The sequence below is a fragment of the Rhinoraja longicauda genome, chromosome 32 (assembly GCF_053455715.1).
Source record: "Rhinoraja longicauda isolate Sanriku21f chromosome 32, sRhiLon1.1, whole genome shotgun sequence".
Taxonomy (NCBI): Eukaryota; Metazoa; Chordata; class Chondrichthyes; order Rajiformes; family Arhynchobatidae; genus Rhinoraja; species Rhinoraja longicauda.
In genome coordinates, this window is record NC_135984.1 from 14959014 (window position 1) to 14984594 (window position 25581).

At 39.3% G+C, this 25581-nt stretch overlaps 2 protein-coding genes across 2 annotated transcripts; one reads left to right on the forward strand and one right to left on the reverse strand.

The window, feature by feature from the left end:
- Window positions 1–1811: 1811 nt before the first annotated feature.
- Window positions 1812–9228, reverse strand: rbm7 (RNA binding motif protein 7). The gene is made up of 5 exons (XM_078426662.1): window positions 9034–9228; window positions 8035–8197; window positions 5164–5254; window positions 4448–4514; window positions 1812–4300 (listed from the first exon to the last, which is right to left on the reverse strand). The coding sequence occupies exons 1-5, from the start codon at window positions 9124–9126 to the stop codon at window positions 3884–3886; spliced, it is 831 nt and encodes a 276-aa protein (XP_078282788.1). The 5' UTR covers window positions 9127–9228; the 3' UTR covers window positions 1812–3883.
- Window positions 9229–15092: 5864 nt separating this feature from the next.
- On the forward strand, window positions 15093–24534 carry smfn (small fragment nuclease). Its single transcript, XM_078426661.1, has 7 exons — window positions 15093–15601; window positions 16669–16752; window positions 16859–16936; window positions 19643–19754; window positions 20167–20275; window positions 23201–23254; window positions 23837–24534. Exons 1-7 carry the CDS (start codon window positions 15350–15352, stop codon window positions 24015–24017), a joined length of 870 nt encoding a protein of 289 aa, XP_078282787.1. The 5' UTR covers window positions 15093–15349; the 3' UTR covers window positions 24018–24534.
- Window positions 24535–25581: the final 1047 nt, after the last annotated feature.

A 25581-nucleotide genomic window follows, 5' to 3' on the forward strand; every position in this document is an offset into this window, starting at 1 on the left:
ACCTGGAAATTGTTATCCCCAACATTCACTCATATTTGCCATCAAACTAGTGAGGAAATTCAGCCAAGTCTACAGCCTTCACACAAACAGTCAGTTCACAAATAGTTCAACATTTTGAAATTTTGGTTGCCACTTTGTATATTGGCATCATTCAGCAGTTTGCTTTGTAAAGTATACACAGTCCAAATTCCACATCAATAAACAATGTGGATTTGAAGGCAGATAGTGGATGACATTTAAATCTGGCACATTAAAATTCAGAATGCAAACGATTGTGATGAACAATTTAATTGACAGTTTATAACTGCCTGAATATCAAGTCAGTTCTTGGACTGTCATAACAGATTAAAATTCACACAATTTTAGCATTAGCAAGAGATGCAGCCTTGGGAGAGAAATAATGCATTCCCATTAAAAGCTACAAGCAGGAAATTCATTGTGCAGGGCATGAAGCACTCTTAGGATTTCTCAGCTATGTGTAATTATTAACATCAAGATTCAGATGTAGATTCTTTCCTCTCATTCACAAATAAGCAAAAACAAATTGTCTACTGCTAATGTATTTGCAAAGTGAAGAATGTCAAATGGTTCCGATCCTAATGATCCATTTAAAACATTGGCCATCCTCAGAATTTATTGACTCATGACTCATAGGTAGAAGACCAAACATGCAGCAGGATCTGACAGATTTACAACTCAAGATTTATATTTAGAAAAAGTAACTGTATTGCATTAACATTTTTAACATTACCAACATTACAAAGCAACACCTGAAAGAGTCAAGTCATATGGCAAGGAAACAGGGCATTCAGTTCATGTCATCTACATTGACCAAGTTGCCCACCTGAGCTAGTTCCATTTGCTTGCATTTGGCACATAAACCTCCCAAACCTTTTCTGTCCATGTACTTATTTAAATGCATTTGTAACTAACATTGTAACTGCACGTGTCTCTACCACTTCCCCTGGCAAATAATCACGCTGCACTCCCAGTCAGCCTCAAGCTGCCCATCATTGTACACGTAGTTGCAAGCTACAATGCATTTGCATCTCAGTTCATAAACAGAACTGATCAGCTCTTTGAATTACCAGACTCAGAGGCTTAGAGCCTGAAAAGTCTGACTAAAATACTACTCACTGGACTTTTAGTTTAGAGCAGAAACAGGCCCTTCGACCCACTGAGTCCGCAACGACCAGTTATCCCCGCACATTAACACTGTCCCACAAGAGACAAGTGTTTGATTCTGACCTTGGGTGCTGCCAGTGGGGATTTTGGATGTTGCCCGTGTCCATGTGGGTTTCTTGCCCTCCATGTAGGTTAATTGGCTGCTGTAAATTGTGTACAGTGTGTGTACAGAGTGGATATAAAGTGGAATAACATAGATCTGAGTGAACGGATGCCCAAAGGTGGTGTAGACTCGGTGGGCCGAGGGTCTGTTTCCAAGCTGTACCTCTAAGTACCAAGAAATCCAAATGGCACCATTAACATCCCATCCAGGTCTGAAATTCAACATTACTCCATGCCAGTCTTTGTTAGTCACAGATTTGGATCAAAACTTTTAACTCAGGACCAAGATTATGAATTTTCAAAACCAAACTAGGTTCAAACCAACTATCATTCCAGGCACTCATCAGCTGGTGAAAATAAAAACCTGCCTCACATGTCTCCTTTTAATTTTGACCCTCCCATCTTCAAGCTATTCCCTCCAATATTAGATTTTTCCATCATGGGGACAAAAGGCTCTGACTGTCTACCTTGTCTATGCCTCTCATTATTCTACATTTTATATATTTTACACGGTGAAGAGCAACGTTGAAATTTTGAAACTGGGAATAGATCACAAGACAATAAATTGCAGCAGAAAATAAATGTTGAATATATTTTTATCTGGTATGTGAAGAATAGCAATTGACATGACAATACATCTTCAATGAAAAGTAGATCCCAAAGTTGTCAGAACTAAAATTCAGATCACTAACGTATCATTGTGTTAAAATATTGCACATTTTAAAAAAATTGAAAATAAAGCTGTACAACAGCGAATTAAAATAACTTCAAGTAGGTACAACTTTTCTTAGTATTTACAATTCCACAATATCTTTCTCAGGTTACCTTCCCACATCATTCTAAAGAAAACCAGGAGAGTATTGAATAAGCATTTATTTTAAAAACAAAAGCTGTTAGGATATAGAAGAGTAAAGCAGCCAACACTGCCCTGGAAAAATTCTAGTCCTTTTGAAAACCTCAAGTTTTGCATTTCTCTCACCCATCCGCACCCTAAAGTTACATTCATTTTTTTTTCAAATAAAAATTGCTTCATTTAGTTTATAAAACATTCTTCATTACACCAAAAATACAAATTTGTTCTTCATATGCAGCTACAAATGGTACAAAGCAAAGTTGAATAGTTTGGAGAGCCCAGTTTTACAAGGAAAACAATTAGAATATTTAACTGGAAGTAGTGTTAAAAATATTGACTGCAGAACTATAAAACGAGTAAGCAATGTAATTCGAAATATGTGAACTCTCAATTATTCATCGTAACTAGAATTTACCTGCACGAAAACTATTACTCACTCATCCCCACTCCAAACAGGAGTCAACAGCTTCATTTTATATGCTCAATACATACTGATAAAACATTTAGATGGTTTGGAAGAAAAACAGCAACCACAATACAAGAATCCCACTCCATTGGATTAAGTATGGGGATCAATGCCACAAATTCAGTGTCTGGTATTAAATATTGTAAAAGAGAGTTGTAGACAAGTTGTAAAACAAGATGGGCCAAATTAGCAGTTACTTCTTTCCCACATTCCAAACTGCTAAATTAGGCTCAATTTAGGAGTGAGCCATCTTCCTATGCAAGCTCAGACACTATCAAAAGCAAAATCTCGTTAAATTCTAAGTCTTCACTAGAGTTGATCCTTTAAAAGTAGGTCCACAATTATTCAATACCCAAACCATTATCCTATTCTGAAGTCTTTTTTTTTGCAGATTGATGGCAGCATGGAGAATTCCAATCTATCAAACACTAGTCATTGTGCCAAGGAAACCCCCTTGTGATGCAAGAATTAATTACAAATACTGTGGAATTCAATTGTTTTGACTGGAAGTTCTAAGGTTCACGATAAGGACTGAACAGTTACAGGCAGATCCTCCCTGCTGCCAGACTTTTAAAAAGATACACACACATCAACTGATTAATGTGCTGAGGTATATGTACAGGAGACAAGCAGAGTACCTGATTCAGGTCAACACTTAAAAGGATTGGGCACTGCTACTTATTTATTCAGAGGGTGGTCATTGCTCCCAAGAGACATTAGAAGGTAAAACAGAAGATAATGCTGATTTATATAATCAATATAAAAAGTCCAGTTCTATTCTTTGCATTAGTACTCAAATCTATTGCATTCACGTTACAATTAAATTTCTACTCACATGCAAGATACAAATCATTTACAAGTTATTTGCTCTGTTTTACATAATACTTTCATTAAAACTGCAAAGAGAATTCCATAACGGGCACTGCAGAACCAGAACCACTTAATGAGAGTGGGGGGGTCAGAGATAATTTTAAGTGAAATGCAATGTTATACAATTCCTTCGCTCTCATCCTGAGCAATGTGCAGAACAGGTTTACAAGTACTACTGAAACAGAAACTGGCACTGATAAAAAAAAAAGATATTTATGTAAACATTAAGGGAATTGGATTATATGGACACAACCTAGTAATGTCAAATTGAAATAGAAAGAGGAACTCAACTTTGCATATTAGAGAAAATAATTCATCTTTTTTTAAAAAACAATCTTGTAAAATTACAATCTAATCTTCAAGAGGAAAATTGAATTGGTTAACTCCCACCATCCAGCACTGTCAGTTTACTGCCGATTTCCTCGCCATCTCCCATCTCTGGAGTACTCTCTTTGAGCCTTGTATTCATGCTCCCAATTTCTGCTGTGATGAGAAGTTTGGTCTTGTCGGTACTCAGACTCGCGGTTTCCACGATAGTGCCAGTCGGGATTGTGATCCTGGAAGTGAGCCTCTCGCGTGTAATGACCATTGTCAGACTGATAAGAACAATATGCTTGTTGCCTGTGGGTGCCAGATGTTTTTTCTAAATTCCACGTAGTATGTGAATTTGGATTGGCCAAATTCTGAGGTGCCACTTGCGAGCTAGAAGGCATACCTCGATTTGTTTGCTGCTGGGTGGAACGATTATTGGTGCTTGGCTGGGGTATCGAAGAACTGTAACTCTGCTGCCCTCCCCTGGCATGCTGCTGCCACATATTGTTCACCTGAAAGTAAAATCAAAACAGTTTAAAACACGCAACGTGCTAAATTATTAAAAATAAATTTCATTAAAATATTTAATTTAAAATATTTTGAAAATGAAGTTTATTGCAGGGTCAAGACATACTTTTTCATAAACATGATTCACTCACCATGACCTGCCTTTGAAGATTATCAGGTGTAGAAAATGATCTCTGCACATTTTGTGGAGTGGCAAATCTACCAAGGGAGATGGAAAAAGGGAAAACATGAACACAATGCAGAAAGTAACAGACATCTCAAAACTGTGCAAGTTCATTCAGAGCAGCATAATTGCACACACAGAATTCCACAACTACTTTTATCAGTGTTCTTCCACTGTTGCCACTGAATGAAACTAACATGCGTTTTGAACCAATAGCATTTTTCTAATCTCCATAACAAATACACAAACAAATTCCGGAAGTTAAATTATCCCCATTGCTATCTATAACCTGAGAGCCTATTTCACTTTAATATGTACCAAAAAATGTACAGTATGAAGTACATTTTGTATCAACCAAAGAATGAAAGTGAATGTTGGTGGATGAATTAACTTTATTAAAACAGAACTGTGACCATAACATTGATAGAACAGGTTAGAAAAAGTTTGAGGCCAACCTTAATGGGGTTTTATTTTATTTTAATTTTTCCACAATTAACTATAGTTTTGTATCATCTATTTATTTTGGACTTGACACCCGAAAAAACCCAAGACTAATCAAATCTGATTTCTGACACCATTTAAGCCATTATAGAACCAATATACTCAATGGATTAGCTAGTTTCATACTTAAATTGTAGCAGTATGTAGAATAAAAATTGCAGAATCACTAATTAAAGTTTATACCGATTATTATTGAACTGGCTAGTCTGGTAGGGGCCAGGAGAAGTATTTGAATTCTGAGATTGGCTTCCTTCCCGAGATTCATGAGAACTACCTAGGATGAGAACAAAAAAGACGATTGTGATTCCAAGTAGAAACAACACAATTTAACATTCCCATGTTACATTGAAAAACTATGGCAATTCATTTTCCCCACACAAAACCAACATTTATACTATTTTTCATAACTTCACAGCTCAAATTTCCATAATTGGCTACTGTAAATTGCCCCTAATGTAGCTGGGTGATAGAAGCTGAGGAGAGATGATAAAAATGCGAGGAAAATAAAAATAAGATTAATGATTGGTGCAGCTGGATGTTTGTTGATTTGTGCCAACTTGGTGGGCCGAAAGATCTGCTTCTTTGCTGTATGTCTCTATAAATCCCCAAAGAGAAACACCATCTCCATTTCAGGCAAAAGCAAAAAATCTAATTGTTTTTCAGGTTAGTAGTGACAGCAGTATTATTCCACATTTCAACTGCATTTCCCATACCTGTGATCTCTACCATGGAAAAAGGACAGAGGGAACAAAATCATTAGGGAATGTCATCAACTGCAAATCCTCTCCCAGGGTCACAAACTTGCCAAAACTGGGTCAAAGTGCAGGAACTCCTTGCACAGTATTTTCACCAGATTCGCTGCAGGGATTTTTTTGTCCTTAATGCCTAATAACACACTTTGCTTAACACTCAGAATGTGTTTCCGTGAGCAAGACTCCAGAGAATCTGTGCTAATTTATGGCACAGATGCATTACTAAGAGTGTTGGTGGGGCAGAAACTTGGCATGAACACCTACCCTCCTCAGTTAAATCAGACCAGCTACATACATATTTGTCTATAAGGGGATGAAGGCTGGTATATTGTGGCAAATGATTAACCAAAGACTTTCAGTTATCAATAAGGCACTAGTTGGATCAGTAGAATTCTACAGCCCAGAGTCCTTTCAGCTCACCACGGCTATGCTAACTGTGTCCCTGCCTAATCCCATTTACCTGAAATAGGCCAGTTTCCTTCTAGAATTTTCCTGTCGGTTTAAGTACCAGCGGAATTGCCTTTTAAATGTTGTAATTGTATTCACATCTACCACCTTCTTTGGCAGCTCATTCCCTACATCCACCACCTGGTGTGCAAAGTGTGTTCCTCAGATTACCCTTAGATTTTGCACTCTTGTACACTTTTCTGCCCATGTGAACAAAAAGACCAGTCTTGTGTAATGATCTCTAGTATGTTAATTTGTCATTTGCACTTGGAATTCTTACTTGCTGTTGCTACTTTACAGGAACGTTAACACAACAAAAATATTCTAATACTCCAATAAATCATCAGTAATAATAGGTATACCTGCAAATGCCCCTCACATTTAGAAACTTCTGCAGTCATTCCTCAATATCCTGTATTCTAGCAAGTTAACCCAGCCTCTTCAATTCATGTCATTCCTGGCGAATCTCATCTACACAGCATCATTTCTGTAGTTTGGCGACCAGAACTGTCTACAATTCTCCAGGAAATTGATGAGGCCCACTACACTTGGATAGAAATGTGGAGCTTCACTGTAGTCAGGTCCATAATATGCAGGTCATCTATCACCATGAGCCATCCACTTATCATCCTTCTTTCCACTATCTACACCACTACTGTCTCCACGTCTATCTATAAAGCACACTGCACTTCCTCAGCAAGACTCAGACCTATACCCCAGAGTGAGATACAGAGACTCTTTCCACCATTCTTTCCTCCCTTCAAGTTGCACAGATAAACTTCTCTAAATATAACTTTTGGGCATGATGAGGACCTTCATGATCTGTTTAACACAGCTAGGTGTGAAGTGTATTTTGGAAAGCTAAGCAGGGGTTGTGAAGGCAGCGTTGGTAACACACTTGAAGAGTATTATACAAAGCTCTGATCACCATTGGACGAAGGATAACATGAAGCTGGAAAAAGTGCAGAAAAGATTCATTAAAAAAGGGCTTGAGTTATAAGGAGAGACTGGGTCTTTTTTCACGAAGCATAGAAGGCTGAGAGATGACTTGATAGAGGTATGCACAATCATAAGGTGTATTAATTAGGTGAATGGTTAGTCTTTTTCACTTATTACCAGAGTCTAAAACTAAACGGCAGAGTTTTAAGGTGAGAGGGGAAAGATTTAAAAAAGGGCCCCGAGGACCAACTTTTTCCCCATCTGGTGGATATACAGTGAACCAAATGAAGTGGTAGAAACAAGTACAAATATGCTTAAGACATTAAAGAGATATGCGAGTAGAAAGGATTAGAGGGATATGACCGAAACACAGGCAGATAACACAGGTAGGCAACATGGGGCAAAGGTGGGATAAGTAAATATATGTGCAGACAGGATGTACAAACAAGGGGTGCCCCCTCTGCTTCCCTTTATACTGCCCTCCAGAAGATATAATGGACTTCCACTCCATCAGTCTCCACATGAAATGGATCATCATTATCGACTTTCAGCTTTCCACACTGCTTCAATGCGGCTCAATATACAGCTCAAGAAAAAGCATCTCAACATTAGACTTGCAGGCTCAATATATAGATATTTTCCGAATCAAGAAATACCAATGTGTCCCGAGGCAATGATTTTATACCTCAAATGCCTCGTTTCTCATTACCCAGTCACAAATAAAAACCATTGTAATCTTGAGTACTACTTGCACTCTCCAATCAAGCATCCCAATCCCAGGCTTCTGTTGAAGCTCTGTACTTATTAAAACCACTGCTTTAAAATTTGACTAGTTTCTCCAGAGCATTTCGAATTGTTTATTGCATATTTCAAGCACCAAGCAAGTATCTTGATTGACCATTATGTTAATTCTTACCTGATCTGAACTGGACTTTGAGTGCCCTGCCATACAGCTGGATTCCATTCAGCAAATCCTTCCCATAATGGACCGACTCCTCGTGCTTAAAATTCACGAACGCGAACTGTTTTGATTTCCCGTCTTTATCCTTAGGAATTTTTACCGCAAATAGCGGGCCAGCCTGGTAAACAGAAAACGAATCTATCAGTTGTACATTCTTTTAAAATGGTCGGACGTGTTCAAAAGTCAGGGGAGGGAAACTGCGATTTAAGGGACGTGAGGGCGGCATAGTGCCGCGGTTGTTAGAGTTGTGGTCTCACAGACCTGGGTTCATGTGTCGCGCGGGTTTGTAGGTAGATTGGCCTCTGTAAAATTGCCCCATTAGTGCAGGAAGTGAATGAGAAGTGGGATAACAAAACTAGTGTGATGGTCAGAGTGGACAAATGATCGGTTTCCATTTGTATCTCTAAACAGGGTTAAAGTAGAGTTTGAAATAAAGTGATTAAAGCCTGTACAACGATTTAATTTGCAGGAGCGAGAATAAAATCTCTCCTGAGAGCCTTTCGGAATGCAAATAAACCAAATCCCGCCAGCAGGGCAACGACTCTGCGAGACGGCGTTTGTTTCTGATTAGATGGAAACTTTGCGGGAGTTTCGTTTAAATTGCGAGCGCCGGGCAAGTTCGCCACAGCACGAGGGGTGGGGGGGGGGGGGGGGGAGGAATATGTCTGAAATCATGCAGTTCGAAGGGGAGAAAAGGGGCGAAGTCCACCAGGAAACATTACTATCAGCCCGTCCCAGGGTGTCGCCACCTCGGGAGCACAAGGGACGAGGCAGGCCGTCGCCTGAGCAACGATAGGTCTTCGATAGAAACGAAATGCTGGAGTAACTCATCGGGACAGCCAACATCTCTGGAGAGAAGGAATGGGTGACGTTTCAGGTGGAGACCCTTCTTCAGACTGAGGGTCAGGGGACAGAAGGCCTCGATAGGCCGCCCGCCCGCCCTCCTTCCCTCACCTGGAGGAACAGCTCGAACAGGAGCTCCTCCGTCACTTTCATGTCCAAGTTCCCGATAAACAGCGTCTTATTCGCATCGTCCGATACCCCCATGTTGGCTGCAGTCCCGTGCCCGCCCGGCACCCGAGGGTAAAAGCAGCCCGTAAATCCGATTAAGGCGCCTTTTTAAAAGCCGCTCCTTCCCCTTCCTCAGGCCCCGCTTCCGCCCCGCTGCTTTCGTCACCCGGGCACACTTCCGCCCCGCAAGCCTCCATCGCAGACAACAAACTAAAAGTCATTATAATAGGAAGCACAGCTTTTATATCTCATGTGGTATAAAAGTAATGCTCTTGGATCTACTTCACAACTTTTGGACAGTGCATTCACGAGTATTTAGAAACTGATCTGGAATTGTAGTAGAAATAAGGAACTGCAGATGCTGGTTTACAAAAAAAGACAGTGTTGGAGTAACTCAGTTGGTCAGGCAGCATCTCTGAAAAAAAATGGATAGGTGACATTTCAGGTCAGCACACCTACTTCGGACTGACATGCAACAAACTGAAGGTGGTTCGAAGAAGGTCTGATATTAGTGCAAAGAAGGGTCTCAACCCAAAACATCGCCTATCCACCAACAGGAACCAATTTGTAAGATACAATTTCAAATTATTTTCATTCTCCAGTGGTGGAAATGTTTCCTAACTACACTTCTGCAATGGATAATACATGTGGTGATAGAGCCAAGTGAAAGAAATCGGTTTAAAAAAAAAAAAAACAGGGACTACATCAGTTAGAGGCAAGATGAATAAAATCTGAAATTAACAAAAGAAAAAATATATAAATTCCGTAAATGTGAAAATCAAAATGCTAATTATCTGAAAGAGTTGAAGTCAATGTTTAGTCTACAAGATTGTAATGTAAAAGATAAGGCAGTCATAAGACAAGGTATTATTCTTCTGTCTGGAAAAATGAGAATGACAGATCCAAAGTTGCAGATAGATTCAATGTTCAGTGCTTTAACAGACATAGGCGAGGATAATGTAGTTATACTTCTCTTTCAGCTTTACTTTTGTTGCACTGACTGGATAGCACGCACCAAAAGCTTTTCACTGTACCTCGGTACATGTGACAAACTAAACTAACTTTGGGAACCACTCTGTTAGACTGGAATATTATACATTATACTATTCTTTAGGAAAGAGGGATAAAACGAAATTCTAACTTAGCAACTTAGGTGACAAGATAGAGACCCAAAGAAACTAAGATATTCGACATATTTGAAACAGTCAGACAGATTTTGTAAACAAAAAACATACTTCCGATGAATCAGTTTGCAGCTTTGCTGTATATTACATCCAATCGTGAATGATGGTGGACATTTAGTCAACAGGAACTCCAAAAACATCTCCATCCTCAACATAGCCGAGCTAAAAGCAAGGCTGAATTATTCACAACCACGTTTAGGCAGAAGTGAACAACAGATGATTTATCTTGACTTCTTCCTGAGATTCCCATCATCACAGATGCTAGCTTCCATTCACTCCATGATATATCAAGAAACCACTGAAAGCACTCAATGCAGCAAAACACATGGGACCAGAGTATTCTAGGTGTAGTACTTAAATTTACACTTAAACTAGCTGCGTCTAGCCAAGATGTCATTGTACACTTACAACATTAGCATCCACCCGAGGTGAAAAACTACCCAGGCATGACCTGTTCAGAAAATGCATGACCAATCCAGCTAATTTCCAACAATTCGGTCTACTCTCAATGATCAACAGCCCGATGAAAGATGCCATAGACATTATTATCAAACAACACTTACTCACCGATAACTCAATCTAGAGATTAACCAGCAGGTCTCACCAGAACCATTGGGCTCCAGACCACATCACAGTCTTGGTTAAAATGTGGATCAAAGAACTGAATTCCAAAGGTGAGCTGAGAGTCAAAGAGAATCAACTTAACATCTTTTAATCTTAATGTGGGCATCAAGGAGCGCTGGTAAAGCTGAAGTCAATAGAAGAAAAAAATAATTCCAGTGGTTGAAAGTTTAAAAAAACTTTAAAATAACACATAAAGGAAGTTGATTTTGTTTGCAGGTCAAAATCCAATCCCTGAACATCATAACGGGAATTCTACAGGGTGATTTCCCAGAGTCAACATCAATGCTTCTTCAATGACCCAACTATTACAGCCACAATTGCCAAGCAATGACTAGAGAGAGCCTAACCAGCTAACCTTGACATTCAGTGTGGGAAGGAACTGTAGATGCTGGTTTACTACAGATAGACACAAAATGTTAGTAACTCAGGGGGTCAGGCAGTATCACTGGAGAAAAGGAATAAGTGATGTTTCGGGTTAAGACCCTTAAGACGGAAGTCTGAAGAAGGATTGCGACCTGAAACATCACCTATTCCTTTTCTCCAGAGATGCTGCCTGACCCACTGAGTTACTCCAGCATTTTGTATCAACCTTGACATGTAATCGCTTAACGATTGCCAAGCCTTGACCATCAATATGCTGAGGATTCCCACTGACCATAAACTCAACTAGAACAGCCAGATACCATAACTGTACAAGCAAATCAGAAACTAAGTGTCCCGAGGTGAATGACAACCCAAAGCTTTTCAACCATACACAATGCAAATGTGGGGAAATGACGGAATACTTCGCACTTGCATGGATGAGTGCAGCACTAATAACCCTCAAGAGCTTGGCATCTGGCACAAGACAACCCACTTGATCGGCACTTCATCCACTACCCTAAACATAATTTCCTTTCATCAACTATAAAATACATTGGCCCAGGTTTCTCCAAGAGCACCTCCTAAATACATGATCACTTCCACTACATAAGGGTACAGAACCTGCAAGTTCTCTTCCAGGATATACACCATCTGCTAGGGGTTATGGGGCGAAGGCAGGAGAATGGAGAGGGAAAGATAGATCAATCATGATTGAATTGCAGCATAGACTCGATGGGCCAAATGGCCTAATTCTGCTCCCAGAACTTATGAACCATCTGATTTGGAAACACATTGTCAATCCTTTGGTGTCACTGTTTGTAAATCCTGGAATTCCTTTTACAGTGGCACTGTGGCAGTATCTTCACTACAAAGACGGCAAGAGGTCAATGTGGCAGCTCACCACCGTCACGGGAGCAACAAGGCAACAAACACAGAAATGACAAGTAATGGCCTGATCCTGGAAAATAAATGCAATTAAAACACTGGAATGTTTACTGATGAGAGAGGCAGTGATGTATAAAAAACAAGTCATGTCCAATGAACCAAAACGCTTTTATTTTACAAGAGGTTTATAAATAGTAGACAACGGAATATTTATTTATTTTGGCTTCCAGTCAATAGAGTTTGTCACAAGACAGAATTAGCAAACACGAAAGCTCATGGAATTGAGGACGTTATTGATGTCTGAGATATTGACTGAAGCACAGAGGTGCATTTGGAAGAGCTGCTGCCTCACAGCGCCAGTGACCCAGGTTCGATCCTGACCTTGGGAGCTGTCTGTGTGGTTTGCACGTTCTTTCTGCGACCACACAATTTCCCCCGGGTGCTTGGGTTTCCCCCTCACATCCCAAAAACATGCAGATTTGCAAGTTAATTGGCCTCTATAAATTACCCCTGGCGTGGAGGGAATGTATGAGAAAATAGGATGACCTTGAACTGGTGTCAACCAAACCAAATCAAACATAGAAGACCAAACTACTAGGGATAATGGACAAGTACTCTGATTAGTTTATTTACTGTCATGTGTATAGAGATACAATGAAATACTCAGTCTGCTTGTGATCCAATCAAATCATACAATACATAAATATAATATATTCTCTTCTGGGGCAGCATACAGTATGTCTCTGCATTCTGGCACCATCTTGCTATTTCCAAGTGTAGTGTAAGGGTTAAACTGACAATTTCAGCTATGATGATGTAGGGGGTCAGCCTGGCCCAGCACGATACCGTTGGCACCTTCCACTGCCACTCCATGTAGCTGCCTGCCCGCAGACTCCGTTCAATTCACTCACTCACCCAGCTACTGTGGGGCCTAGCATTGCTGCCACCACAAACACCACGATCTACGACCACATCATCCATCCTTCCAACAGCCGCCCCTCTGCTTCCTTGTACCGAATTCACCATGCCCTGCTTCGCAAGCTGATTACAGAACTTTAGGGCACTTTGCCGGAGTGTGGGAGGCGAGTTTGTGGACCGTTCACAGCTGTCAATTTTCCCCTTCACCTTCCACCAGCGCTTTGTATGGCGATGGAGTATAGGACAACACTAATTGATAGCTGACTGGTGGCACCTCATAGTAATCTCAAATATTTATTGCATTCATCTTCAACTTTGCTTGGCAGGACATTATGAAGGTAAAACAAAGTATTTTTTTAAATGTATCCACTTATCCACAAGTTTGCTGATACCACAAAGCATCAAAGATATTAAAAATATAATTGATTTAAATTAGAACAGAAAATGTAGTACTCTTCAGATCAAGAATTCACTACTAGAGCTATGCATAGTCCTGGCTCCATGTCCTGCTGCCCCTTTGTATTGACAAGATATCTTCTCGTGCTGGAACGATGAATGATGTCATATTAAAAGTGATGTATTAACAGATTTCCATCAACCCAACTTTATTAAATTACTCACGATGTATATATAGCTGGATTTGATAACATGATTAAAATCAGAAGTCCTTTCCAAAAATAAACTTGTTATTGGAAACATAGTCATGATTTACAGTTTGTTCCATATGTGACTCAGCAAATAATACCAGGGCCTGGGTGCATCATTTAGACAAACAAGGCCTTCTGTTCGACCTCAGTCTGCTAATTTAACAAAGGTAAATCAGATAGGATGATGCATATGCCATCAGTGAATTTGTCAGTGAGAAGAAGTAAGCCACAGCTATTTCTCATAAATTCCAAAGACCAATGCCAAGAATGATTTGCCTGCACCTTATCCCGAACTGGTTAAATGGGCTCAAAATTCATATACTAAGGAAGGCAACAAAGTTTCTCGAACATTACCAAGTATTCCCAGTAGCTGCAAAAGACGAGATAAAATTGATAGGACAAGTAAGCAAAAATGAATCTATATATTAAAAGAAAAGAGAAATAGCCATTTTTCCTGGACCAGCCTCACCATCCAGAATCACCAGAATAAGGCCCAGGACATCCACACGTATTTGGGCAGATACTTGAAGCTGCCTTCACTTTATCTCACTCCAATTGAGGACAAGGTTTTCTTGGTAATGAGTTACTGGGCAATGTAGTTGAAAAGATCTTGCTCCAGGAACTCATTGGCCAGCTGACAGTAGGCAAATCTAGATTCTTGATCGGTAAGGGTGTGGCTGTCTGAGAGGTAGGGGAATGGGGTTGAGAGTGAAAGGTAGATCAGCCATGATTTAATAATAGAGTAGACTCGATGGGCCAATTCAGCTACTATGACTTATGAAGCTAGAACTAGAGATTCTGTCGAATCAGTTGCGAGTAATGAGTTTTCAAATATCTTGCTTTAAACAAACGAAATGAATACAGTATAACAAATGTTAACAATGAAACGGTATAATTAAAACATGAAGGTAAAGCAAAATAATTTTTAAAACCTACCTTGTGGTTGGTTCTCGTCGAGTCTATAACAGCCGATTACATCAGCAAAGATAAAAGGTGAACTACTGGATAAGGCAGCATCTCTGGAGGGAAATGGACAGCCGGCGGTTCGGGTCCAGACTTTGCAGGGAGACTCCAGGCCGTTTCCCTCCACAGATGCTGCCTGACCAGCTGAGTTGCTCCAGTAAATCTCCTGTTTTTTGCTCGGGGTCCCAGCATCCGCAGTCTCTTGACGCCGCAGACCCCGGCCAGTCTGTGGACCAACTCATGGTAAGGCTGTCGGTAAGTCCGGGACTTGGTGCACTTCGAGAGGATGGGCGGTGTCGGTATCAATGAACTGCGATTTATTCTGCACCAACAATGCGCGATGATGAGTCGAGACGGCGACATCTATCTATCTATCTATCTCACCGTGCAACAGATCATGAGGGAGAATCGACCGACAGGACAACTTGTAGCGCCACGACGTTTAATCTGTAGCGTTAATGGGCATCGACTGTCAATATTAAATAAGGTGCATCCTCACTACATAAAGTGGGAGGATAAACAAGCCGCGGCTCTCAGCGCCAGGCGGAGCTCGACACCAGGCCGGAGGTTGGGCCGGCGCCCGCCCGCCTTTACGGCGAGTTTTTGCGACAATGCGGGAGTGGGCGAGGCCTGTTGCTAGGCAATACCGGGAGGGCCGATTGGCCGCGCCGGGCCATGTTGATGCTGCGCGGTCTCAAGCCCGCTCTTAAAGCTGCGACCCTACCCCGCCTTGTCACCGCCACGCGGCTTCTCCGGCGCAGACATCTCGCCGGCCAATCACTCGGTGGTTTCGCGCCCGCTGTCGGCCGGCCTTCTCCTCATCCACCCCTCCTCGCCTCTGGACCGGCAGCTCTGCTGAAGCCCCGACGTTTAACCACCATGGCAGCGGAGAGTATGGCAAAGAGGATGGTCTGGGTGGATCTGGAGGTAACTTGCTTTGCTGCACGAAAACTCTTTCAATGCCAAATGATCATTCGGTCAGCTTGGAGTCGGGAGAGCGAAAGCAAAGTTTCATCATCCACTTGTTACATAATTAGCAAAAATAATATTTCTTGCACCCCGAGTTGTCATGTAATTGTTTCATTAATGTGGCTTTTCTTGAATCATGCCGTATTTTAATTATGCCACGGTTAGACACTCGTAATTGCCTTTCCTGTTTTCATTGACGATTTTTTGCATTTAATCTCCTGGGGGAAATAAATTTATCTTTTTGCAGAGGAGGGGTAAAGCTAAAACATTATATAGTGTAACATTTGTTTAATTCCCCATTTTTGCAGTCGTAAAATCACAATGTATTCTATGTTGAAATTCATTTCAACAGGAATTTAAATGAGGGAGAATTATTATGCTTGGAACTGTTGTCCTGTATATGTAATGTGCCAGAGTGATTATATAAATTCTCTTAGTTATTTTTATTGCTGGTGAACTGTTTCGTTGATTATGGAGGTGTTTGATGTAAAATGGCCACAAGGGACGTTATTAAAAAGAACTGGGGTATGAAAGTGAATTAAGAGAGAGTTAAACCTAAAGGTCCAAGGTATCTGACCCAGTTGGAACAGTTTAGTGATGCACACAGCTGAGAAATTAATGAAGGAGATATACATGAGAAGTATCTATCCAGTTAAAATTGGTTTATGTACTGAAGTTGTAAAATTGAATAAGCATATTTTGCTCTCCACTGCAAATGCAGCATTGTCATGTTGCAGTTAATGCAACAAATCACATTCATAATTAAAGCAATAATATATATTTTTTTGCTGTTGAGCTTATGAAAAAGGATTACAAACTTAGAAGCTCTTGCATTTTTATCTAATGCATGTAAAAACAAAGAAAGATCACAGTCTAGGTTATCAAAGGAGTATTACACTTTCTAAAGATACTCATTGTCAATGTGGTAGTGATTACAAATATTACAAATGTGGTAGTGATTACAAATGTGATTACAAATCTTAAATTGTACAGTGGTCTGATATTTTCCTTTTTTACCCAAATAGATGACTGGATTGGATATAGAAAAAGACAAAATCATAGAGATGGCTTGCATTATAACCGATTCAGATTTGAATATATTGGCTGAGGTAAGGTGTTTAGAAATTTGACAGAATTCACCTGATAAGAGTGAAAGTTATTAAAATTTGTCTTTTTTAATTTAACACTGAATCTCTAGTGTTTCTTTATTGTCAGGGTCCACACTTGATTGTTAACCAACCAAATGAGCTCCTGGATGGCATGTCAGAATGGTGTAAGGAGCACCATGGAAAGGTATAGTTTTTCCTACTAATGTGTTTACATTGGCAGTTCTGCACAGCAAACGTTAAGGCCTCTGCTCTTTTGATCTTGCCAAAAAAATCTGCTTGCCTTTCAATGGAAGACATATCAAATTTTGTTTGCTTTGGTTTATGAGGTTGCTTTTAACGATTAGCCATTGAAGTTTAAAAATAGAGTGAAATCTTTTCTCTAAAAATTGAAATATTGTACTTCAACATTATCTTTGTACATTATTTAAACTATTTTGATAGCTCTTTGAAGGATTTTCTGTAATATCCTGTGTGGTATTGTGGACTAAATATCTTTTCTCTTTTTGAAACTATTTTGAAGATCTTTATAAAATTTTGTTATTTGGCTAACTGACATCTTGATTTCAACTTTGTTCCACAAGGTAAATTGAAACTAAATTTATGTATGTTTTTTTGTGGTACAGTTGTGATAAATGTCATTCTTTGTTTTTGGGGAGTTAAAAATTGACGCATATAATCTTGCAACAAAAGTACAAATATTTGAATTCAATATCACTTTCCCAAGACAAGAAAATAAGAGCATGAGGAGGCTACCATGCCCATCAAGCCTACTTTTCCATTCAGTATGATCATTGATTGTGTTTGTGAGCCTCAACTATTCAATGTCATTCCGCATACTCCTTGGTTCAGTCTTTCAAATATTGCCTCCAACTTAATGTGTAATGATATATGTACTTTGCATCTGTTTTCACCAAGGAGACAGACATTGAAACAGTGAGATCAATGTGGAGAATCCAAATATGCAAGGGCAGTTTGAGATTAAGAAGGAGGAGGTGTTGGAACACCTCAAAAGTGGATAAATCCCCAGGACCTAATGGGATCTTTCCCAGATTATTGAGAGAGGAAGTTGCAGGGGCCTTGACGAAAATCTTTGCATCTTTAGTCGTGTGGATTCAGAACTTACTTGCTGATAGAAGACAAAGGGTTATGGTAGAAGGACAATATTCAGGCTGCAGGTCTGTGACCAGTGGAGATTCTTAGGGATCTATGCTGGGGCCTCTGTTTGTGATATATATAAATGTAGGTGGGAAAGTTACTAAATTTGCAGATGTCACCAAATTTGTTGATAGACTGTAAGGAAGGCCTTTGGGAGGCCAAATGTAAGGGATATAGGCACAAAATGCCTGAGCAGCTCAGCGGTACAGGCAGCATCTCTGGAGAGAAGGAATGGGTGACGTTTCAGGTCGAGACCCTTCTGTAAGGGGGATATGGGTGTTTCTGTAAATACAGCGCAGTAGTGAAACTGAAGGTCTCCAAACTTCCAGGTTATTTTTCTGTTTTTATGTAATATTCCCATTGTTTCATATCCTGTATTTTAAGCAGTATGGATCATGGTGTATATCCTGTATTTTAAGTAGTATAGATCATGGTGTACAGCCAAAATAATGAGATGAAGCAAAAATAAATAAATCTGTTTTTACAAAGAAAAATATCAGATATGTCCCTGTGTTTTCTTGCCTTTTTTTTGTGACATTTTTCAAGCAGGATTTCATCAAATCTGTAGGCTAATTTATACTGGAACGATTACACAAATTTTGAAAGTATCAAATTTTCGTCGATTTTGATTACAAATTAGTGCAAAAGGATCATAGGTAGGCCCATTCTCAATGCTGTGGTATTTCGTTATAACTTAATAACCTTTAAATTTGGCCACCCATGTCACAGGTTGGTCCCCTTATTTACGGAAACACCCAAATACAATTAATGACATGACCCATAATGGCATTGATGTACAGAGGAATTTTGAGATCCAAGTTCCTAACCACAGAAAATGACAACACAAGTAGAGTGGTAAAAGAAGGCATATGGTATGCTTGCCTTTGTTCGCCAGACCATTGAGTCAGGGATTCAACTCTATAAGACTGATTTGGCTGCATTTGGAGTATTACGTACAGTTCTGATTGCCACATAACAGGAAGGATGTGGAGACTTTAGAAAGGATGCAGAGGAAGTTTACCAGATTGATACCTGGATTAAGCTACATGGAGAAGTTGGACAGACTCGAATTGTTTTCTCTGGAATTTTGAAAGTATTAAATTTTGGTCAAATTTTCAGAGAGACCTAATAGAAGAATATAAAATTATGAGAAGTAGAGATAGTCAGAACCTACTTGCCAGTAAGGAAATATCAAATACTAGTGGACACAGCTTTAAGGTCAAAGTTTAAAAGAGATGGGCAGGGCAAGTTGGGGTTTTTTTTGCAATGTGGAGAATGCCTGGAACATATTCCAGGGGTTGTGGCAGTTAGTGGTGCTTTCAAAAACCTTTGGATATGCATATCAATATGTAGGGTCTGGAGGGATGCTGATTATGTGCAAGAAGATAAGGGTTGGTCTTTTTCACAAACATTGTGGGATGAATGGCCTAGTCCTGGGCTATTCTGTTCTATGTTATAATGACCGGAAGCACATATCTTTATTACAGGGGAATCCTGGCCTTTGGTATGGGTTTGGTGTAAAAAAATATTAGAAATGGAAATTAAATGTTAATTTTAGCATCAACTGTACAAGATGTGTTCATTTCACTGATATTTAAAAGTTGCTGTAGAACTATGACGTTCCTGTGGCTGTAGGTTTGATTGTAACAGTGAATAACTATGAACTTTGCCAAGAATTTGTACTTTTGGCTTTGAAACAGTAAGTATATATACTTTGTGAACTATTTCCTTTCAGTCGGGTCTCACACAGGCAGTGAAGGACAGCAAAATCAGCCTGCAACAAGCAGAATATGAATTCCTGTCCTTTGTACGTCAGCAAACCAATCCAGGCCTCTGTCCTCTTGCAGGTATGTTTGGGCAATTAAAGTAATCTCTAGTTTTCATGGGGTTCTTATTCTGCAGTGCCTATTGTTTCATTCATTTTAAGTAACTTTGCAATTAGAGTAAATATGAACTCTTCAAGCAATAATGACAGAATCACTTGGATAGTAAATGATTTGTATTGTGATATCACTTTTCACTTCAAGGCATAACTCTTCTCAAAATGTTTGATGCGAGAGTAATTCTGAAATGAATGTGTGGAAGAACCTGATTTAAATTCCCTTGCTTAGTTGAGAGTGTAATTGGTCAGTTATTTTTAAAAATGACACATTAGACTTTCAGAATTGCTGCGATATGCCATCACATGGTACAAAATAAGTCGAAAATTAAAAGGGATGAAGTGTAACACAGCAGAACATTTTACGTTTTTAACTGCAGGAAATTCAGTCCATGCTGACAAAAAGTTTCTCGACAAGTACATGCCACAGTTCATGAAGCACTTGCATTACAGAATAATCGATGTCAGCACCATCAAAGAATTGTGCAGGTAAACTTTTACAATTGTCAGTTGCAGATCATCGCTGCAAAGTGTGTTGCTTACAGCTTACAAGCGAGCCCTTGCCCTACCGACTTATCAAGATCCTTGATAAACATGAATTTCTTGTACATTAATACTTTTAGCCCCTTGAGCCTATTCCTATATTCTTTAAACCAAAGCTAGTATACGCCCTAAATCCATCTACTTGCTGTGCTTCCGTATCAAACTCATCTGATCCAGCAAAAACTTCTAATTTTAAAACTTAAACTTTTTGAGGAAGAGTTCCAGTCTTCATAAGATCATAAGTGATAGGAGTAGAATTAGGCCATTTGACTCATCAAGTCTACTCTGCCATTCAATCATGGCTGATCTATCTCTCCTAACCCCATTCTCCTTCCTTCTCCCCATAATCTCTGCCACCTGTACTGATCAATAATCTATCTCTGCCTTAGAACTATCCACTGACTTGGCCTCCACAGCCTTCCACAGATTCACCACCGTCTGACTTTAAAAAAAATCCTCCTTGTTTCTTTCCTAAAAGAACATCCTTTAATTCTAAGGCTATGACCTCTAGTCCTAGTCTCTCCCACCAGTAGAAACATCCTCTCCACATCCACTATCCAAGCCTTTCACTATTCTGTATGTTTCAATGAGATTCCCCCGTCATTCTTCTAAACCAGCGAGTATGGGGCCCAGTGCCGTCAAACCCTCATCATATGTTAACCTACTCCTGGGATCATTCTTGTAAACCTCCTGGACCCTCTCCAGACCCAGCACATCCTTCCTCAGATATGGTGTCCAAAATTGCTCACAATATTCCGAATGTGGCCTGACCAGCACCTTCTAGAACCTCAGCATTACATCCTTGTTTTTGTATACAAGCCCTCTCAAAATAAATGCTAGCATTCGGTTTGCTTTCTTTACTACCGATTCAACTTGCAGATTATCTTTTCGGGGATCCTGTACCAGGTCCCTTTGCACCTCTAATTTCTGAATTTTCTCCCCATTTAGAAAATAGTCTATGCCTTTATTCCTACTATCAAAATGCAAGACTCCGCACTTTGCTACACTATATTCCGTCTGCCACTTCTCTGCCCACTCTCCAAACCTGTCCAAGTCCTTCTGCAGGGTCCCTGCTTTCTCTACACTACCTACCCCTCCACCTAGTTTCGTATCATCCGCAAACCATAAAGCCTTCAATCCCCTCATCCATATCATTAATGCACAACGTGAAGAGCAACAGTCCCAGCACGGAGTCCTGTGGAACTCCGCCAATCACTGGCAGCCAACCAGATAAAGCCCCCTTTATTCCCACCCTGCCTTTTGCCATCCAGCCAACCTGCTATCTATGCCAGTATCTGTCCTTTGATGGGCTCTCATCTTCCTTGGCAGCCTTCCCCATGGCACCTTATCAAAGGCTTTCTGAAGATTTAGGTAAACAACATCTACTGGCTTTCCTTTGTCTGTCCTGCTATTTACTTCTTCAAAGAATTCCAGCAAAGTTCTTCTGCTAACCATTCCAGTCTAGCTTTTGACATTAAGGGACATTAAGGTTTCCGCCTTAAGACCTTGCACCCCCAACAGAGTTTTGTTCCATTGAGAAATTTTCATGTCTGCCAATTTATTGCAACCTTTTAAGAATTGTTGTGGACATTTTAAGTCCCAAGCCCACCTTGGAATATGAATAGTTGCCTCTGTTTCATTTAGTGTGTACTGTACCAAGTCAACATTTTTCTATGAATGCTATTAACAATGTAAATTTCAGGTAAGAATCTTTTGGATGGGACAGGATCAGATCTTGGTAATCTATACTAACTATTATTAAACAATCCTTTTATCTGGCACTTTCATGCTGGTACTGCCTTGGAAAAGCAGTCAAAATAATCAAGGACCATTTGCACCCCTGTCATTCTTCCTCTCTCCTCTCTTCTTTCCTGTTGGGCAGTAGATACAAACGCTTGAAGTACCTACCGTCATTTTCAAGAACAGCTTCCTTTCCTGTTATTATCAAACTCTTGAATAGACCTCTCGTATGCTCAGGATGTATTCCAGATTCCTAATCTACCTCATTGCAGTAATTGCACATTTTTTAAACTGTACTTTCTCCACATCTGTATTCTGCACTCTATTTTCTCTTTTGCAGTATCTTGATTTATTCATATGGGACACATGACATTTGTTCGCTGTATCTCAATACATATGACATTAAAACAGTACCAAGTTAATTCTCATAAAATTTGATTAAATTGGTCTACCGCAAACTCCTTTACAAATCCAATGTTGGCTTTTCCAAAGCTCAAGCTGCTCTACGTGATCAATGAATGATTGAAATATACAAAAGGGAAACAGGCCCTTCAGCCCAACAAGTCCATGGAACCATCGATCACCCATTCACACTAGTTATATATAGGCAATCCAACTTTTGCATCCACTCCCCACATGCTAGGGGCAATTTAGAGGCCAATTAACCTACTAGCCCACACGTCTTTGGGAAATGGGAGGAAACTGGATCACCCGGGAGAACCCCATGTGGTCACGGGGAGAATTTGTGAACTCCACACAGATGGCACCCAAGGTTAGAATCCAACCTGGATCTCCCGCCATGTGAGGCAGCGGCTCTACCAGCTGCACCACTGTGCTGATTTTTGTAATAAGTGTTTAAATTAACCCGTTTGATTTTCTTGCTTCCTGAGAGTACAAAATATCTGACACTTTCCCCCCCCCCCCCCACCCAATGTAAATGAGGTGTAGTATTGATCAAGGACTTCTGTACTTGCAAATTCAGCAAACGAGGTTGCTTTGAGAGTAACATTGGCACTTGGGTTTCATAATTCTGTCTATTCAGTAGTACTTTTTCCATTTTAAAAACCTGTATCTCTCCTGTTCCTAAACCTGATTTAGGTTTGATAGAACTAAGTTCATGTTTTGTTTTAGACGCTGGCACCCAGATGAATATGAAGCTGCACCAAAGAAGAAAGCTTCCCATAGGTAAGTAGTGCCCAAATTTACTATTTGGATAAATACAATAGAGCTAACTTGTTTGTTTAAAATGTTGCCTCTTTAATCAGTTCAAACAACACTAAAAAATATTGGACTATTTGGAGATTGCACTTTATTTTTGCTTCCTGAAACTATTTAAAGGTTAGGGAGGTGGACAAACTCATTCCACTGCTTTTATATTATAACGTATAGTGAATTTTGGATAATGATGGTCTATTTGCCTGTGGTATTCTTGTGTTTGCTTTATTTTGCAGGAAGGCAGGCGAGTCAAGAAGATAACATAAATATGTATTGGGGCATTGAGTGTAAAAAGATGAAATTAAAATTAATAATAGAATGGAAGGATTGCGCTTGGCTGAGTGCAGAAATGATGGGTAGAGGGAAAAGGGAATACAATAACTGCCTTGTGATGGCTTTTTAGTTAAAAAATAAACTTTCAAAAGTTGAAAGTACCAATCTTGTGTAATGTTAAGTTTTTGGAATTTAGATTTTTGAAGCATATTACTATTCTTTCAAGAATTCTCCTAAAATGTTATTACTACATTAACTAATTCTGGTTTAATCTTTCAGAGCATTGGATGACATCCGTGAGAGCATTAAAGAGCTGCAATTTTATAAGATGCATGTATTTAAAGAAAGCAAAGCAGAAGAGAAGAAAAGAAAAACACACTTAGAAAATGGTGATAAAACCAAGCGAGAGAGCCAGAATCAAGAGGCTAAGAGGCACAAACAGCTCTCCCAACAAATATGAAATGTCCATTTGCACGATTCTTGCTCTAAGCTGGGGCACTTAATTATGCAATATGATTAGTGACAGTTAAAAGCAATGACTAAACCTGCTTCTGTGTTTAGTCTTGTTTCAATCTTTTGAGCAATTGCAATGAAACCATAGCAATTGATTCTCTTTTCTGTTTTAACTGGAATCTCTTAGAAGTCAGCAGTTGTATAATTTAAAACACTTGCTTTAAATTTGAACATTGCATAAATCTTGTATTAACTCATTTCTTTCAGGGAGAGGGTATTTTGTTAAGCTCCAAACTGCAAGGAATAGTGCATGCTCAGTGACTTGTTAGTTTTTTTTTTGGCTGATCCCAAGATGCTTTATTTTTTAAATCATGTGTTTACCATGGAAAAGGACATGTTATGGTTACTGGGGACTTTTACATTAACTGTTTCACTCAGTCTCAACTTTGATATATACCATGTAATTTAAAGAAAAAAACAGCTGAATGTAAACCATTTTTATTCAGAATTAAACTCTAACAGCAGTGGTGTGTGTGTGGGCTTGACTATCAAAATGACTATGTACAAATATACAACGTAAAATCTGAACTATAAATTGTAAGATTTGTGTGCAACAGGTTGGGAAGCATTTTATGTTGCTGTTTCAGCTTAATGACACAGAAACAATATTTAATTATGGAACTAACCTCTTGTGGACAAATGTGGCAATATTTTTAAGATCCATACAAGGTACATGAAGCTTTTGGGAGACATTTTATTAAAGAATTTGGAAGTGGGTGGAAAGTATCATTTGGGAGAAAGTGGCCACTCCTTGAGCTAGAGCCACTAGTGTGAAAGCACTGTATAGTGTAAGCAGTTTCCTAATTTAGTGCCAATTAGTTGGCAATTGTATCAACTCGTGTGAATGGAAAGATTTGAGCAATTTAAGTGCCAAAACATTAATAGTAGGCTAATAACAATAAAATACTAGATGTACTGAGGTTCAAAGTGCTTTCACTATTGAATTTCTATCTCCTGTGGTTGCTGCAGTGAAAAATGGATGAAGTATTTTGGGTTCGTTCTCCCACTTCTATTTTAGTTTCATACTTTATTCTCGAATGTACAAATTTCTTAAAACTATTGCAATAGTTGGAATTTACCTCAACAAGCCAAAACACTGGAGAAAGAACAAAATGAATTGTAATTTGCACTAGTTTTAAACCTATGCAATTTTTTTTTGTAAACTCCGTTGCAAAATTACATTTTAAAAGGTTCATTTGACTCCAGGTTCCCAATGGACTATCAAGAACCACCTTCAATATGCAAAAGCTGCAATGAGGAGTAGATAGTATTTCAAAATAGAATGTACTCTGCAAGCTGAAATTCCTTAAAGGTGAACAATGTTTTGGTTCAATAATGTCAAGGATTATCGTTCATATCCCTTAGGACAACACTGCTGATAAACTTAAATCGAAAAGACCACTTGTTATTTAAATTTAAGTAACAAGTGGCTTAGCATTTATATTAATGCTCTTAAGCAATTTAATTGCAGACTAAGCAAAGCATGCACAAATTTGATTTTTCAATATGTA